The 19454-nt window shown below is 46.0% G+C and overlaps 1 protein-coding gene across 1 annotated transcript in view; it reads left to right on the top strand.

Annotated features, from left to right (window-relative positions):
• The window catches only part of TRAPPC9 (trafficking protein particle complex subunit 9), a 488202-nt gene that overhangs the window by 58267 nt on the left and 410481 nt on the right, over positions 1 to 19454 (top strand). Inside the window, exons 11-12 of the mRNA XM_044293230.1 lie at positions 2648 to 2793; positions 12873 to 12958. Of these exons, the coding sequence (XP_044149165.1) occupies positions 2648 to 2793; positions 12873 to 12958 (232 nt within the window). The remainder of the gene's footprint in view (positions 1 to 2647; positions 2794 to 12872; positions 12959 to 19454) is intronic.

Below are 19454 nucleotides of genomic sequence, written 5' to 3'. Positions count from 1 at the left end.
ACATAACAGTCATCGTACAATTTATCTTGTATGGTGAACGCTGTGAAAAACAAATGTCAGAATAGTTGTTTTTGATTATTGGCCACCAGAAGAGCGGAATAAAAAGTGGCCAAAAAAAATTATGTACCCTAAAATAATGCCAATAAAAACTACAAGTCATCCTGCAAAAATCAAGCCCTCACACACCTTGGTAGAATGAAAAATAAAAGTTATGGGTCTTGGGATGCGGTTATTGAGAAACATTTTCATTTTATTTATTTTTTTTAAAGGGGTTTTGATTGTGCAAAAGTAGTAACACCCTCCGTCAAAAAAAAAACAACCCAAAAAAAAGAACCTGTATATTTGGTATCCCAGTAATCGTACTGACCAGAGAACAAAGTTATTATGTTATTTATAAGCCTCATTGACACGTCGGTGTTCTCCACGGACAACACATGTCGCCATTCACTTTAATGTGTGTATTCAGATATCAGTGTTTTAGCACCGTCTATGGGTCCGTGTTTTTAGCAGTCAAGCACGCTCTATTTTGTCCGTGTTCACGGATCCATCACGCCCATTATAGTCTATGGGTCCGTGAACGCCGCGGATGCAACACGGTGTGTTTCACGGATCGTTAGGAAAAGATGCTTTGAAAATTATTTTTCAGCTGTGCAGGGTCAGTGAAAGACGGACAGCAAAAAACAGACACACGGATCCATCACGGATCCATCACTGGCCACCTTCTCGCGGATTTGAGCACGGACACGGATGTGTGAATGAGGCTTTATAAATAGTTAAAAACTGTTTGATGATGTTCCCAGAAAGGGTTAACACAAGTTTTTCCAGTAAGTTATGTGCACCCCATAGTTCTGCCATTGTAAACGACCACTTGTCCCACAAAAAACAAGCCCTCAAACGGCTGCATTGAAGGAAAAATATAAATGTTATAGCTCTTGGAAGGAGACAATGAAAAAAATAATAATTGCTTGGTCAGTAGGGCCCAAAACAGGCTGGTCGCTGAGGGTCTAATGGGGCATGATCTGGGGTCTGTATTTAGGCGGTAATTTTTTATTTATTTTTTTGGGGGGGGGGGGGGGGGAGGTCTAGTTGTCCTGTGTTTTTTTTTAGGGAGTTTACTTTGGTTTCTGTATTAATGGGGTCTGATCTGGTGTCTGTATTTTGTAGGTTTCTGTTTTGGGGTCTGCATTTTTGGGGGTCGGAGGTTTGTATTTCTTAGGAGTTCTGGAGTCTGTATTTGTTTAGGGGTCTGGGTTTATATTTAGGGGGTCTTTATTTATAGGGTCCTGTCTGGGTCGGTAGGGTCACATTTGTGATTTAAATTGGGGGCATCATGCAGTATAAATGGGGGGGTGGGGGGTTGGGGGGGTGTTAGTGTACAAATGTTGCTTTTCAGAATCTCGCCAGTGTCCTTTCTCCTTTCTTAAAAATCTCCTCACCCTGTTGGGAAGCTGATTGAGTCAGGGGGGAATAAAATATTCCATAATGTCTACGGAGATAAAAAGCTCTTCAGCTCTCAGCGTTTCAACTCCTCACCACTTTCAAGATCTCTGCTTGCTGTACGTAAATGGCAGCATGTTCATTACTGTGTGCCAGAGCTCTCTTGTATCAAACCCACCAATTGGACTTGACAAGGAAGGGATGATGATCAGAATCTCCCTGTTCGCTGACAGCAAGCGGAGGTCTTGCAATGATAATGAATTTTAACACAAAGCACGTTAGAAATTTTCAGAACTTTTTCTCCGTACATCAATAAGCTTCATATACTGGAGGGCTCCTTCAGGTCAGGATGTTGTAGAGCGGTAATCGTATACTCTCTGCTATTCTGAGGGCAGGCTGCTGTACAGCGGGTGTCCTACAAGGAGTTAACTGCCGAGTGATATGATAAATGGACGGGCTGCTCTGTGTCCCATAAGGCGGATCTTTGATCTGCTCATACACAGCGTTTCAGTAATGGGGTCACCTCCTGCAGCGATTGTCACCCCCTCGATGTCTCTCATCTCCGCAACAAAGTGGAAAAGTTCTCGAAAGGTGAAGTTTCCACGTTCAGGCGGCTGCTCCAGATTCCCGGAGATCTCCATTATACTGCCATCGTCTCTTTCTTCTTACTAAATAAAGCCGAATGTCAGCAACACCAATAAGAAAGAAGGCAAAAAAGGTGGACTGTCCCCTGACATTGGGGATGAAGGTCACACGGCTGTTACCCAGGAGGGAACGTCGGTGCAGAATTCTGTGCTGATTTAATATATCTTTGTGGCAGCCATGGCTTTGTTTTTCTGATACAAAGCTCCAAACCTCCTGCATAGAGGCAGAATTTAACCATAGCGTGCTAACTTCTTGCAGCCGCCACTAGAGGGAGCTCCCGGCATACTGTCTGAGTTCAGTGTATGACAGTTTGCAGGGAGCTCCCTCTAGTGGTGGCCATTCTACCCAGGTTTTGTGTCCATGCGATTAAATCCCCGTAAATTTACTATTCGATAAATGACACCGGGAAAGGGTTGAAGCGCGTTTCTCCCGGGAATCATTTTTCCAGTACCAAATATAAGCACTTGAGTCAGATTTTCAGACGGTCTGGATTAACAGATCACGGATTGCAGGAATTTCATGGTACCCGCATACTTATTTTACAATGACCTCTCTTCTTCTCCAGGTCAGTGAAGCTTCTGAACCTTCCAATTATCCTACGGCCACAGAAGGTGAAGAATTTACTAGGCCAGAAGCTCTCCATAAAAAGCCCCTTCATCTACTCCCCGATCATTGCCCACAACCGCAGCGAGGAGAAGAACAAGAAAATCGGTAAGTGTCCCCGGCACTCTATAGGCACAGGTTACAGATTGCAGTTGGGACAATTGGTCCACCTGGACTTCACTGTTAACCAACCTCCTTATGCATTATATGGCGGTATTATATGGAGACCAAGTTAAATTTTTATTTGGGATTTGAATGCCAGTGTTGTGTGAGCACTATATGGTAGAATTATTTGGATACTGTATGGAAGTTTTATTGAGGTATTGTATGGTGGTAGAATTTGGTCTCTGAATGGCAGTATTACATGGGCATAGTATGGAAGTATTATTTGGTGACTGTGAAACGGTGGGCTAGTTGTACCCCAGGATTTCTAAGAGTTGTTGAACTCATCTAATTTCCCATCTAATTTCCCACAATGCATTTGTATGTGGTAACTGGAAATCGGCAGAACTGTGAATGCAGCTCTGGATATGAAGGGAGAAGAAATTCTTTTGTAGGTTCAGTTCTCTGCAAGATGAGTAGTGCATGCAGGTGAGGTTTCCCTTTAACCCCTAAGCTATGGGGTTAGATTAGTATTAGTAGTATTAGTATTATTTTTTATTTTGAGTATTAAAACACAAGAAAAACAATATAAATGTGGTATCGATGTAATCGTAGAACAAAATAAAAATAAAAACTGTGGAAGAATTCCACCCCGTTTAGAATATTTTTCTACAGTCTTATATAACATGCTGCCATTAGAAAGTACAACTTCTCCTAACAAAAACGAGCCCTTATGCGGTTATGTGAACGGAAAAATAAAAAAGTTATGGCTCCGGTAAGGCAGGGAGTAAAAAAACGGAAAATTGCTGCATCAGGAAGGGGTTAATTAAACTTCTCTATACAAACGCCTCTATTTATCCTTGAGGGACCTGACAACTTCTCCCTGACACCTGTTCACTACCTCCAAGAACTAGGTTTAAAACTTGAAGAAGCTTCACAATCTTCCCCGCTAATTAAACGCTCTGCCGCCTCGTATTTCATCTTAACGACCCAGTGACGGCTGCGGGCGAGCAGAGTCGTGGTTGTGACAGTGCCGGTGAGAGGGATCAATATGGCGGCCGGGGAGAATGCAGATTGATTAGGTCTGAGTCTGTCGGAGCTCTCCTTCCTGTTGATAAATATTACAGGGGGCGCTGAAATCACCGCATGATGGGGATGTAGTGCTTGTTACCATCGGACATGATTCCTGTCAGATAGCATTATTTCCGTGAGGAAAAAAACGACTTCTGCAGACGCAAAATAGTTTTCTTGAGGCCGAGTCTTGAGTCTACAGCCTTGTTAATAAAGTGGCGGGTGACGCACTGGTCCATGACGCGTTTTCTATACTGGATATTTATCTATGTCCAGTGTCAGGAGGTGGACACTCTCTGCCGACATGTATGCTACTGTAATGAGGAAAGGGTTAATCTTTCTAATATACCTTCTATTACAGTTCCTTACCATGTGGCAGATCTCTGCTCTGCTTGCTGTCAGTGAAGGGAAACATACAAGCCTAATATTAAACAGCTTGTTACATTTGCACCCAGTCTAGACAATCCTCTGTGGACTCCAGACTGATACATGTCACCTGCACTGATACATTGTAGCAAACGATCTGGGCAGGAGAGAGATGTGTTTATCTCTGAGGATTGCCTTGACTGGATACCATTATAGCGAACCCTCAGCTGGGCGATTATTTGAATTAATTAAGAATTAAGAAAATCAAAACCCTTTTTTGTCTGGAGTGGTGTATCATCGCAGCCTGTGCTGCCCATGGCAGAGACTGATCAGACCCCGCTCAGACTGCGCTGATACACTGTGCCAGATCACTGCCGACTGTAGCCGAGCTTCTGCTGTAATGAGCATTAGGGCTGATAAGTGTCAGATGCCCACCAATCAGTTATTGGTAACCTATTCTGAAGCTAGGTCATCAATATTAGGACCACGGAGATCCCCTTTATGTTCATTAAGTCTTTCTTGATGCTTGAGTTCGCTGCTTAAGATTCTCCACCATTTTTGTCTCTGAACCAATTCTATTTTGAGCTCTCCAGTGGTGTAGGGCAAGGAATGAGCAGATTTGTGGCCTTGAGTGAGCTGAAAGGAACCTAAGACAGTGCAGAGGTGGTAATGCAAAGATGAACCTCAGAGAAAGAGCTCAGGTGCAACTGGAGATGAGCGGTTGAGCCAGGAGTGAGCTTGGGTTGGGCCAAAGAGAAGCAGAAGTGTGATTGGAGATGAGAGGTGGAGCTAGGAGTGAGCTGGGGTTGGGCCTAAGAGAAGCAGAAGTGTGATTGGAGATGAGAGGTGGAGCTAGGAGTGAGCTGGGGTTGGGCCTAAGAGAAGCAGAAGTGTGATTGGAGATGAGAGGTGGAGCTAGGAGTGAGCTGGGGTGGGCCTAAGAGAAGCAGAAGTGTGATTGGAGATGAAAGGTGGAGCTAGGAGTGAGCTGGGGTGGGCCTAAGAAGCAGAAGTGTGATTGGAGATGAGAGGTGGAGCTAGGAGTGAGCTGGGGTTGGGCCTAAGAGAAGCAGAAGTGTGATTGGAGATGAGAGGTGGAGCTAGGAGTGAGCTGGGGTTGGGCCTAAGAGAAGCAGAAGTGTGATTGGAGATGAGAGGTGGAGCTAGGAGTGAGCTGGGGTGGGCCTAAGAGAAGCAGAAGTGTGATTGGAGATGAAAGGTGGAGCTAGGAGTGAGCTGGGGTGGGCCTAAGAAGCAGAAGTGTGATTGGAGATGAGAGGTGGAGCTAGGAGTGAGCTGGGGTTGGGCCTAAGAGAAGCAGAAGTGTGATTGGAGATGAGAGGTGGAGCTAGGAGTGAGCTGGGGTTGGGCCTAAGAGAAGCAGAAGTGTGATTGGAGATGAGAGGTGGAGCTAGGAGTGAGCTGGGGTGGGCCTAAGAGAAGCAGAAGTGTGATTGGAGATGAAAGGTGGAGCTAGGAGTGAGCTGGGGTGGGCCTAAGAAGCAGAAGTGTGATTGGAGATGAGAGGTGGAGCTAGGATTCAGCTGGGATGGGCCTAAGAGAAGCAGAAGTGTGATTGGAGATGAAGTGAAGCTAGGAGTGAGCTGGGGTGGGCCTAAGAGAAGCAGAAGTGTGATTGGAGATGAGAGGTGGAGCTAGGAGTGAGCTGGGGTGGGCATAAGAGAAGCAGAAGTGTGATTGGAGATGAGAGGTGGAGCTAGGAGTGAGCTGGGGTGGGCATAAGAGAAAGCAAGAGTGCGACTGGAGATGAGAGGTGGAACTTGGATTGAACTGAGGAGGGGTTTTAGAGGAAGCAGGTGTGCTATTAGAAATGAGAGGTGGAGCTTGGAGTAAGCAGGGGGGGGCTTAGAGGAAGCAGGAGTATGACTGGAGTAAGGAAGTGGGGCTACGAGTGATCTGAGGTGGGACTGGAGGTGAGCAGAGGTGGGACTGTGAAGAAGAGTGTGTGAGCAGAGGAGCACTGGGGGAGGACTGGGCGGTACTGAAAAAGGGGCTGGTAGTTTCTAGCACTGGAGTATTGAAACACTGATGAAATGACAAAAAGTTAGGGACATTATCTTTTAATACAGTCCATTTTTAAGCAGTTTTGCATTGATAATTTGTCATTTTTAGGGGTGTGTTTGTCACAGTGTCTTGTACTTTCTATGTTAAATCCCCTTTAATATATAATTATCGGAATCTGTTTATTTTTTGATGGGGCTTTGGCTTTTGGTTACTTTTCTCGGTGATCTCTCTGTGAACCTGCAATGAACGCTCTGCCTCCGAACAGACAACAAAAGGCCCAGGAGCTTTGAGGTCTCGAGTGTCAAACCAGGACGTGTAGTGATCGCTGAGCGGCACTTACTGTCCCCAAAACGTTAAACCCTCCATCCGCCTCTTCAAGCCGTTATTGACTGTGGAGAGGGCTCTGCTCGGGAGAACATTGATCTGAACTTCTTATCATCGTTTCCGTGAGATGTATCGGCCTCGTTTCGCTCTTGACATTTTGGCTGGACTGAGCCCTTCATATTCAGTAAAGCGGCTGATTCAAAGGATGTTTTTGAAAAAATAAAAAAATTCAATCTGTCTCAAAATGAGCTAAATCTGTGCAAGTATCTTGGACAGCCACGTGGTCGATAGGTTTCACTCATTAGGATGCATTGAGTTCCCCAAAATGTGCAACCAAATATGGCCATGGTGCATCTGCCAGGAGAAGGTGCGGCACACTGCAACTTCTTCTCTTCTCGGCCCTGTGTCAGAAAAAAAAATTAAGCAACTTGAATTCTAGAGAAATATACAGAGGTTTGCCTATAGTTTTATATTAAATGCATCTGTAGGTTTAAAATGAAATCTTCATTGGGGTCTGAGTTAAATAAATCAAGCTTCCTGCAGCCACCACTAGGAGGAGCTAATTTCATAGGGATGTATCAGTCTGCAGTAAGATCCTGTGCTCCCCCTAGTGGCAGCTGCAAGCTTCAGAATTTTAGCAGATACCTATTTCCTCTCTGAGACGAAATAAAGGGGGTCATACTCTGCCTATAAAGGAGTATACCAGTTAGCCATAACATTTAAACCAGTGGCGATTGAGTAACATTGAATATTTTTTAATATAAAATGATAGGTCATCAGTGTCTGATTGCTGGGGGTCCGACACCCGGGACCCCAGCTGTTTATCAACTGTTTGAGAAGGGACCGGTGCTCACAGTGGCGCTATGTCCTTTTCTCAGCTCACCGAGCACAGCGCCATACAGTGGCTGTGCTTGGTATCGCAGCAGCTTAGCCTCATTCACTTCAATAGGGCTGAGCAGCGCTTAGGCTACAAGTCAGTATTTAACCTTTTGGCCAGGACTTGAGACATAATTTAGGATTGTAGCTAAGCCAGCTCTTCATCTGCAGACAGCTATTTTGGGGTTGATTGCCCCTCATCATTGAGAATGTCGCCGAAATACAGCGATAGTCTCAAGCAAATTTTCTTTTTACCTTTTTAAGGCCTCATGCACACGACCGTTGTGTGCATCCGTGGCCGTTGTGCCGTTTTCCGTTTTTTCTCGCGGACCCATTGACTTTCAATGGGTCCATGGAAAAATCGGAAAATGCACCGTTTTGCAGCCGAGGCCGTGATCCGTGTATCCTGTCCGTCAAAAAAATATGACCTGTCCTATTTTTTTGACGGACAACGGTTCACGGACCCATTCAAGTCAATGGGTCCGTGAAAGAACACGGATGCACACAAGATTTGCATCCATGTCCGTGATCCGTGGCCGTAGGTTGCTTTCATACAGACGGATCCGAAGATCAGTCTGCATAAAAGCTTTTTCAGATCTAAGTTTTCACTTCGTGAAAACTCATATCCGACAGTATATTCTAACACAGAGGCGTTCCCATGGTGATGGGGACGCTTCTAGTTAGAATACACTACAAACTGTGTACAAGACTGCCCCCTGCTGCCTGGCAGCACCCGATCTCTTACAGGGGGCCGTGATCAGCACAATTAACCCCTTCAGGTGCGGCACCTGAAGGGGTTAATTGTACTATCATATCCCCCTGTAAGAGATCAGGGCTGCCAGGCAGCAGGGGGCAGACCCCCCCCCCTCCCCAGTTTGAATATCATTGGTGGCCAGTGCGGCCCCCCCACCTCCCTCCCTCTATTGTAATAATAGCTTGGTGGCCAGTGTGGGCCCCCCCCTTCCTCCCTCTATTGTAATAAATCGTTGGTGGCACAGTGTGCGCCCCCCATCGGACCCCCTCCCTCTATAGCAGTAACAACATTGGTGGCCAGATTTATTACAATAATGTTGTTACTGCTATAGAGGGAGGGGGTCCGATGGGGGGCGCACACTGTGCCACCAACGATTTATTACAATAGAGGGAGGGAGGGGGGGGGGCGATGGTGGGCGCACACTGTGCCACCAACGATTTATTACAATAGAGGGAGGGAGGGGGGGGGCGATGGGGGGTGCACACTGTGCCACCAACGATTTATTACAATAGAGGGAGGGAGGGGGGGGGGGGCGATGGGGGGTGCACACTGTGCCACCAACGATTTATTACAATAGAGGGAGGGAGGGGGGGGCGATGGGGGGTGCACACTGTGCCACCAACGATTTATTACAATAGAGGGAGGGAGGGGGGGGGCCGCACTGGCCACCAATGATATTCAAACTGGGGAGGGGGTCTGCCCCCTGCTGCCTGGCAGCCCTGATCTCTTACAGGGGGATATGGTAGTACAATTAACCCCTTCAGGTGCGGCACCTGAGGAGTTAATTGTGCTGATCACGGCCCCCTGTAAGAGATCGGGTGCTGCCAGGCAGCAGGGGGCAGTCATGTACACAGTTTGTAGTATAATCTAACCTGAAGCGTCCCCATCACCATGGGAACGCCTCTGTGTTAGAATATACTGTCGGATCTGAGTTTCACGATGTAGCTCATATCCGACAGTATATTCTAACATAGAGGCGTTACCATGGTGATGGGGACGCTTCAAGTTAAAATATACCATCGGATTGGAGAAAACTCCAATCCGATGGTATAAAAGAACTCCAGACTTTACATTGAAAGTCAATGGGGACGGATCCGTTTGAAATGGCACCATATTGTGTCAACATCAAACGGATCCGTCCCCATTGACTTGCATTGTAATTCACGACGGATCCGTTTGGCTCCGCACGGCCAGGCGGACACCAAAACGACATTTTTTTCATGTCGTGGATCCTCCAAAAATCAAGGAAGACCCACGGACGAAAAAACGGTCACGGATCACGGACCTACGGACCCAGTTTTTGCGGACCGTGAAAAAATACTGTCGTGTGCATGAGGCCTAAGTCAGTGCATAAAAAAGTAATTAAAGGGGTTGTCCTGCCATACATATTGGTGGCGGGTGATCAGCCGGTTGAGGAGGAGGCGGCGCTGCATGTTGCTAGCTGAGGACCTCCGCTGGCTTCCAGCCCCTGACTGACACTTTGCACTCACCCTGCACCCTCCTGCGACTTTTCTTCATAAATTCCACAGTGATATTATTTGTAATGCCTTTCTGTTAACGAGATGTAATCTACAATCGCGGTGACATTGCTTCTTTATTGTTCTATGGTAATTACTCGCCATCATTTCACCTTTCAACCGGAGAGTAAATTACTCGCAAGCGATATTTTCAGAGTCGTTAATTATTTACGGTCCTGCTCCCTCGGCCGCCCTTAGATACAGAGAAATATGTTGCTACAAATAGGCTTTTTATATTGGTCGTAAAAGGTGCTGTTGCTCAGCAGACCGGCCTCCTTCAGCCGGGGACACTGCCGGCCGTACCGGAGTAATATGCCTCCAGAGCTTCGCTTCTCCGCGGATGAGAATTGCCATACTTATTTGCGAATGTATTGGCGCCTCACACAGAATGCTCTTCCCCTGCCTCTTGTTTTATTCCTTGTCTGAACAGCATGAGGCATTGATGGCAAAGGGGACCTTGGAGAGCCGGGAGCGATGGCCGGAGCCCCTGGGAGCACAATCCAGCCTTGTACCTTGGCAGCGCGGTCGTATATTTCCTCGCCACGTTCTCATAACGCAGGCCCATAGACCAGTAATTAAACTTGTATCCACGGCCTTTAGTCGTCAGTCCATTATGCTCCTTTCATTCCTTCTCTGTATTAATAATTACAGACAGGTTCCGTCAGTCCAGCATCCGATAATCCAGAATGGACAGAACAGACCTGCACCGAATCGTCTCGTTACCCTGTCGGTGTTAAAGGGGTTCCCCAGATCTCTTAGGATAACCCATCTATATCAGATCAGTGGGGGTCTGACTCCCGGCCCCCCGCTCATTACCTGGCTGGAGGGGCCTGCTGTTGCATTGAGGCAGCTGCATCCCCCTCCTCCCCCTCCACGCTATCTCCTGTATAATGTATGACACTAGGTGGGTCTTTGGCCCCTGAGGAGGTTACACAGAAGATCCCACTCCTCAATGTCTTATATTACATCCAGGGATGGGACAAGTCGTATTGGTTCCCAGGACGGGGCGTTGTGACTGGACAGTCATTGGTTACATCTAATCCCGTCCTGTGTGATACTGCCTGCTGAGCTGTGTATCTAATCCTATCCTGTGTGATACTGTCTGCTGAGCTGTGTATCTAATCCTAGCATGTGTGATACTGTCTGCTGAGCTGTGTATCTAATCCTGTCCTGTGTGATACTGACTGCTGAGCTGTGTATCTAATCCCGTCCTGTGTGATACTGACTGCTGAGCTGTGTATCTAATCCTATGATGTGTGATACTGTCTGCTGAGCTGTGTATCTAATCCTGTCCTGTGTGATACTGTCTGCTGAGCTGTGTATCTAATCCTATCCTGTGTGATACTGTCTGCTGAGCTGTGTATCTAATACTATCCTGTGTGATACTGTCTGCTGAGCTGTATATCTAATCCCGTCCTGTGTGATACTGACTGCTGAGCTGTGTATCTAATCCTATGATGTGTGATACTGTCTGCTGAGCTGTGTATCTAATCCTGTCCTGTGTGATACTATCTGCTGAGCTGTGTATCTAATCCTGTCCTGTGTGATACTGCCTGCTGAGCTGTGTATCTAATCCTATCCTGTGTGATACTGTCTGCTGAGCTGTGTATCTAATCCTATTCTGTGTGATACTGCCTGCTGAGCTGTGTATCTAATCTTGTCCTGTGTGATACTGCCTGCTGAGCTGTGTATCTAATCCTATCCTGAGTGATACCGTCTTCTGAGCTGTGTATCTAATCCTATCCTGTGTGATACTGTCTGCTGAGCTGTGTATCTAATCCTGTCCTGTGTGATACTGTCTGCTAAGCTGTGTATCTAATCCTATCCTGTGTGATACTGTCTGCTGAGCTGTGTATCTAATCCTATCCTGTGTGATACAGTCTGCTGAGCTGTGTATCTAATCCTCTCCTGTGTGATACTGCCTGCTGAGCTGTGTATCTAATCCCGTCCTGTGTGATACTGTCTGCTGAGCTGTGTATCTAATCCTATCCTGTGTGATACTGTCTGCTGAGCTGTGTATCTAATCCTCTCCTGTGTGATACTGTCTGCTGAGCTGTGTATCTAATCCTATCCTGTGTGATACTGCCTGCTGAGCTGTGTATCTAATCCTATCCTGTGTGATACTGTCTGCTGAGCTGTGTATCTAATCCTGTCCTGTGTGATACTGTCTGCTGAGCTGTGTATCTAATCCTGTCCTGTGTGATACTGTCTGCTGAGCTGTGTATCTAATCCTATCCTGTGTGATACTGTCTGCTGAGCTGTGTATCTAATCCTATCCTGTGCGATACTGTCTGCTGAGCTGTGTATCTAATCCTATCCTGTGTAATACTGCCTGCTGAGCTGTGTATCTAATCCTATCCTGTGTGATACTGTCTGCTGAGCTGTGTATCTAATCCTATCCTGTGTGATACTGCCTGCTGAGCTGTGTATCTAATCATATCCTGTGTGATACTGTCTGTTGAGCTGTGTATCTAATCCTGTCCTGTGTGATACTGTCTGCTGAGCTGTGTATCTAATCCCGTCCTGTGTGATACTGTCTGCTGAGCTGTGTATCTAATCCCGTCCTGTGTGATACTGTCTGCTGAGCTGTGTATCTAATCCTGTGTGATACTGTCTGCTGAGCTGTGTATCTAATCCTGTCCTGTGTGATACTGTCTGCTGAGCTGTGTATCTGATCCTATCCTGTGTGATACTGCTTGCTGAGCTGTGTATCTAATCCCGTCCTGTGTGATACTGCCTGCTGATCTGTGTATCCTGTGTGATACTGAGCTGTGTATCTAATCCCGTCCTGTGTGATACAGTCTGCTGAGCTATGTATCTAATCCTGTCATGTGTGATACTGTCTGCTGAGCTGTGTATCTAATCCCATCCTGTGTGATACTGAGCTGTGTATCTAATCCCGTACTGTGTGATACTGCCTGCTGATCTGTGTATCCTGTGTGATACTGAGCTGTGTATCTAATCCCGTCCTGTGTGATACTGTCTGCTGAGCTGTGTATCTAATCTAATCCTGTGTGATACTGACTGCTGATCTGTGTATCCTGTGTGATACTGAGCTGTGTATCTAATCCTATCCTGTGTGATACTGAGCTGTGTATCTAATCCCGTCCTGTGTGATACTGTCTCACCTTCTTATGGCCCCTGTCTTGCAGATTTCCAGTGGGTGCAGGGCGATGTGTGTGAGGTGCAGCTGATGGTCTACAACCCGATGCCCTTTGAACTGAGAGTGGAGACCATGGTGAGTCCTCCCCGAACACCGGTCCTGTGCAGTCCGCCCTGAAATGTAAAGGAGAACTCCACCTTATGTACTTCCAGCCCCTCTGTGTCACTTTCTGATTAATCCGTCCTCTTGACATCTCCGCCGCTCTTCTCCCGTTGGTCTCGCGGATCGCAGCGGTGCCCACAGGATCGTTGTACCCGTTACAGAGCTGTAAGGGGTTAACTTTGACACCAGCCACAAACCTGCTAAGTCTTACCCTTCCCTTCATGTCGAGCCCCAGACGGCAGCCTCATCGAGGAGGAGAAGCTAGCTACCGACGACAGGTGTGAACTACACTGCCCAGCATTCCATGTTCCTGTCCCAGAAACGAATCATGGGAAAAGTCTGAGCTTATGGGACGGAGAGGCGGTGCGGGGGTCTGTGGGGTTCAGGGCACAGGCCAGATTTAAATTTTGACTAGGGACGTGTTTTAACACCTTAAAGGGGTTGCCCAGGTTTGGGGTCTTTCAGCCTCACCTCCCCTGTGTTGCCGGACCTGTGGAGGGAAGCGTACTTACCTGCTCCCCACTGCTGGCTTCTGGGTCACCCGCCACCACCGACACGCTGTGGCCAAACATCCGCTTTGATGGCGGTCATGTGCGCCACTGCGGCGGCGAAGTGTCCCCCATGCAGCATGTGACCCTTCGCCCTCCTTCAAACCAGATGTTGACAAATGGGACCAGAGCCCGTCACTGGCAACGTGGGACCAAAACCTAGAGGCGGGGGGAGCAGGTAAGTCTGATGACATGTGAGCCTGGACAACCCCTTTAAGGATCCTTTTTTGGGTCTGACAACTCTTCCTGGCCTGTTCCCTCAGTATCGTCAGGGGGACATTGGCTGTCTTCTGTGAGCACTGCTAAGAAGAGCTCCGAGCCTGCCACTAGGTCTGCGTTCCCTACGACAACACTGAAAGCACAGGGGCAGGAAGTGTTGTCAGAGGGACCAGGCGCAGAAGCTCTTCTCACTGGAAACCTGAAACAGAAGTTACGTTTTTTTTTGCCCTGTTACAGGTGTTCTCGGAGTTCTCCTTTAGGCTCCTCTGCTGCAGGACGACAATATTTTCCGCCGCACAATCAGAGGATAAAAGATTTCGCGCTTCACAAAAAAACCTTTGTCAGTAGAACGCAGAACGACGGCGGTTAATTGGATGACGAAAAAAGCGCAACGGCGACTTAAACCTGGATAATAAACGACGGCCGTTATCCTGCTCTATCAGGAAGGTTAATTTCAAGCTCGGAGGCCTCCTGATAGAGCCGCCTGTCAGGTCTTTATGGCTTTAATGATAAGTGCAGGGACGAGCGGCCGCCAGAGACGCCCCTGCTCGCCCGGCTGTGCGCATCCATCTATCAGTCTGTAAATGTAGGGCCGGGGAGCTGGTAATGTGATCGCCGCAGCCTCCATCGGCCTCTTACAATCCCCCCGCGACCTCCTCTGTTCCTAGAACAAATTTAAAGTAACGCTGCGCAAAATGGATTAGCGGCAGCCAGGCCGCTTTATAGCTGACGGTCACGGGCCCCCGGGGGGTTCAGAACACGGACATCACTGGCGTTAATGGGCCCTTTATAGACGTCACTCCTCCCCCGCCTTGCAACATATATATTAGGACTTTACTTCCAGGCAAAAGATAGACACAGCGGAGAGGGTCACCGTGACCAGGGACAATGTCACCGGAGTCCTTTGCAGCTATTTTCGTTATTTTCTGTCATCTCCGGTATTAATTGCCTGGGGGAAGGAAGGAGACATTTTTTTATTTCCCGTTAGCGTTTTTAACTCTGTCATGTCCAGTATAGCAATGATTCCTGCCGCCGTCCATCAGAAAGCCTCCAGCGCTGCGAGCCTCGGATAGACCTTCTCACAATGTGTGTGTGGCGGTCCCACCCCGAAGGGAATGGCGGCACCGCTGCAGTTACCAGCCCCATCCACTATATAATGTCTGACAAACTGCTGATCGGCGGGGCTGCATTGCGCCGGACCCCCGCTGATCAGATATGGACGGCCCATCCTGAGGATAGCATGAAAATCCTCGACAAACCCTTTTATATTTCTTGATCACACAAGGAGTTAATTATTTCTACCATTAAAAAAAAGATTGTATTGCTCTGTAGAGATCTCTTCTTCAGCAGTCATCTCATTATCATCAGAGGCAGGATTACAACCTATACAGAAATAACACATGATCCACCGCTCACTGTAGGCGATGGTCGCAGCTCACCTCTTGCACAATGCCCTCTGGAAATGTCACAGAGCATGCCCACAGCGCTCTCCCACAGGAGCATCTTCAGACTACAGGTTCTAATAGAGCGAATCACTGCAGCAGCTCGAGCAAGATGGCCGCCCCCGTAATCCTGTATGTAATCGACCAGCAGAAAATAAATAGAATACGTCTCAGTATCTGGTTTCAATTGTTAAGAAAATTCTAGGGGGCACATTCTCCTTAAAGGGTTTGTCCTCTCCTTTACTGTTGGTGGCCTATTTCCAGGATTGGCCGTCAGTATCTGATTGGCGCAGGGACTGACACCCAGCACCCCCGCCAATCAGCTGTTCTGCAATAGCTCTGGCGCCAGAGCTCTACAGCTCCATCCATTGTGTAGTGGACGGAGCTGGTTACTGCAGCGCTGTTCTCCTCATTGAAGTGAATGGGAGCAGCGCTTGTAATCCCGGTGCTGACCACCTGCGCCGGAGCTACTCTGAAACTGCTTATTGGTAGGGGCTAGGGGTGTCAGATCCCCATCCATCAGACATCGATGGCCTATACCCTAGGTCAGGCATGCTCAACCTGCGCACCTCCAGCTGTTGTAAAACTACAACTCCCACAATGCCCTGCTGTAGGCTGATAGCTGTAGGCTGTTCAGGCATGCTGTGAGTTGTAGTTTTGCAACAGCTGGAGGGCCGCAGTTTGAGCGTGCCTGCCCTAGGTTATATCCAGAGGCTGAACATCTGACCTAGTCCTGCTCGCACAGCTGTGGTTTGTTATATCTGTACAGACATTTCTGACTCCAGCAGGATCGGCTCCTGATGCGTCCGGCAGGCCGATGGCTCGTATTGAACTTGGTGCTATGCATTTGCAGTGACCATCCAGCTGTTTCAGCAGGACACGGACAGAGCAACATTTTCAGCCTCAGAGTGTATTTTCTGCATTTTCAAGATCTCTGCTTACTGTCAGTTAATGGGAATGATGTTTGCACCCAGAGTATATATATAAAAAAAACATACAGACCTATTACTCCTCATATCTGAGAATGCGTTACAGTTGTATCCAGTCTGCACAATCCTCTGTAACAAAGCTGCAGCGCAAATCTGTCTCCTGTCCTGAGGATTTGTTACAATGTGTTGGTGCAGTTAAAGGTGCGTCCACATCTGCTTTACGGTATTCCGGTATTCTGTTCCGGCAGCGGAGCGCACTACCGGATTTACAGAATCGGGCATCGCTGGACACCGCCGGAGCCTTCTGGATCCTCTTTCACTCTAACGGGATCCGTTATAAATGCAGGCTTTCTGCCCGAAAATTACCCTTTTCGTCCAGCTGTATTTTTCTGGTACAAGCTGGGTGTAACGTAATGTGAATTCAAAATGCAGGCTAAGTGAATAAATATATTTACTGAGTTTGATTAAATATAAGTTAACACAGACAAATCACATACAGAATAATAAAAAGTAAATAAACACTAGCCCAAATATGGGGTAGGGTTCCAGTCCTCCGGCACTCCAGCTGTGGTGAAACTACGACTCCCAGCATGCTCCATTCATTTCTGGGGAGTTCTGACATAGCTGAGCAAGGTGGCATCTTGGGAGTTGTAGTTTTATTACAGCTGGAGTGCCAGAGGTTAGCCATCACTGCTATAACCCATGGCTGTCTAGTACCACGTTATAACTAGTGTTGAGCAAACTTGTGTTTTAAGTTCGGCGTCTAAAGTTCGGGTTATTGAAGAATCGCGTTATGGATTCCGCTATCACGGACCGTAACGGAATTTAGAATTCAGAACGCGATTCTTCGATAACCCGAACTTTAGACGCCGAACTTAAAACACAAGTTCGCTCAACACTAGTTATAACACATGACTGACACCCCAAGGTGTACAAGAGATAGGGCAAATCAATACTTAGATCCTGCCTAGGATGACGTTTCATGTGGAATCCCAATGAATTGTTAGCCCCTCCTCCGGTGTGCATCAGGCATGTCTCTGAGATCACTCAGGAATGTGTTCTTATCAGCACAATGGGGGATGAGTACTATCTCTAAACCACTACATTACAAGGAAAGCTTGTAAACTATTACACAGAGTATTAAACATAAAATAAAAGAGGACAGAACCAATCATTACTTAAAATACTCTTACAATACACTGGCATTTGGGCTGGAAATCTGCCGGATCCCATTATAGTGAAGGGGATCTGGCGATGTCCAGCTATGCAGAATACAGGTTTTCCGGTAGTCGACCTCTTTGTGGTCACAGACGATTGGTATAGTGTAACACAGATGTATCAGCCCGGAATCCAGACTGTCTAACTCCCAGGGGATTGTCTAGCCTGGATACAACTGTAACGAACCCTCAGCCATAGCTTTATACCTTTCTGTACATGCTATCATAGTCTGGATGGAAACAATTCTCCCATTCACTGACAGCAAGCAGAACAGGTAGGGAATTGATAAAGTGTTAGAAAGTTGCAGAATGTTTCATGCGCTATACAGTGATCTCTTTTTATTTTGCACCGGACCTTTAAGACTTTTCCTGTCCTAATTCGGCATCGGTTACTTATTACTTGAGACGCCTCCTTTCCAGTTTTGTCCTCGTTTTCTCTGCACTGTAACAGTCGGCGGCACATTGTATCTACATTTCAATTGTATAAATCCTCATCGCCTCGTCTCCGCGGTGACAGTCACATTGCTGTTTGCATGCCGCGCCGTGTTTTTCTATACATCACTTGCTGCACAGTGACAAGCTCCTGAATGACTGCCAGATCTCACCGAATCCTTATCTCACCCCCTTCTCTGTTGTCAGACACAAGTGGAGTTTTATCTTTTTTATGTTTAATTAGAAGGAATAATCTGTCTTGTTCTCTACGAGTTGTATTAATAACCGTCTGTACAGGAGAAAAAGGCAAAGGGAAGAGCAAGTCCAAAATGTAGGAGATAATAAGAAAGGGGAACTTCAATATTACACAAAGGAGGTAGTATAGTAGTTATATTCCTGTACATAGGAGGTAGTATTATAGTAGTTATATTCTTGTACATAGGAGCAGTATTATAGTAGTTATATTCCTGTACATAGGAGGTAGTATTATAGTAGTTATATTCTTGTACATAGGAGCAGTATTCTAGTAGTTATATTCCTGTACATAGGAGGCAGTATTATAGTAGTTATATTCCTGTACATAGGAGGCAGTATTATAGTAGTAGTATTCTTGTACATAGGAGCAGTATTATAGTAGTTATATTCTTGTACATAGGAGCAGTATTATAGTAGTTATATTCCTGTACATAGGAGCGGTATTATAGTAGTTATATTCCTGTACATAGGAGCGGTATTATAGTAGTTATATTCTTATACATAGTAACAGTATTATAGTAGTTAAATTCTTGTACATAGGAGCAGTATTATAGTAGTTATATTCTTGTACATAGGAGGCAGTATTATAGTAGTTATATTCTTGTACATAGGAGCAGTAATATAGTAGTTATATTCTTGTATATAGGAGGCAGTATTATAGTAGTTATATTCTTGTGCATAGGAGCAGTATTATAGTAGTTATATTCTTGTACATAGGAGCAGTATTATAGTAGTTATATTCTTGTACATAGGAGGCAGTATTATAGTAGTTATATTCTTGTACATAGGAGCAGTATTATAGTAGTTATATTCTTGTATATAGGAGGCAGTATTATAGTAGTTATATTCTTGTACATAGGAGCAGTATTATAGTAGTTATATTCTTGTACATAGGAGGCAGTATTATAGTAGTTATATTCTTGTACATAGGAGCAGTATTATAGTAGTTATATTCTTGTATATAGGAGGCAGTATTATAGTAGTTATATTCTTGTACATAGGAGCAGTATTATAGTAGTTATATTCTTGTATATAGGAGGCAGTATTATAGTAGTTATATTCTTGTACATAGGAGCAGTATTATAGTAGTTATATTCTTGTACATAGGAGCAGTAATATAGTAGTTATATTCTTGTATATAGGAGGCAGTATTATAGTAGTTATATTCTTGTACATAGGAGCAGTATTATAGTAGTTATATTCTTGTACATAGGAGGCGGTATTATAGTAGTTATATTCTTGTACATAGGAGGCGGTATTATAGTAGTTATATTCTTGTACATAGGAGCAGCATTATAGTAGTTATATTCTTGTACATAGGAGCAGTATTATAGTAGTTATATTCTTGTACATAGGAGGCAGTATTATAGTAGTTATATTCTTGTACATAGGAGGCAGTATTATAGTAGTTATACTGTTGTATGTAT

This window comes from Bufo gargarizans, chromosome 5 (assembly GCF_014858855.1).
Source record: "Bufo gargarizans isolate SCDJY-AF-19 chromosome 5, ASM1485885v1, whole genome shotgun sequence".
In the NCBI taxonomy this organism is placed as follows: Eukaryota; Metazoa; Chordata; class Amphibia; order Anura; family Bufonidae; genus Bufo; species Bufo gargarizans.
Note: the sequence above shows the minus strand (reverse complement) of the source record. Positions and strands in the feature narration are given on the sequence as shown.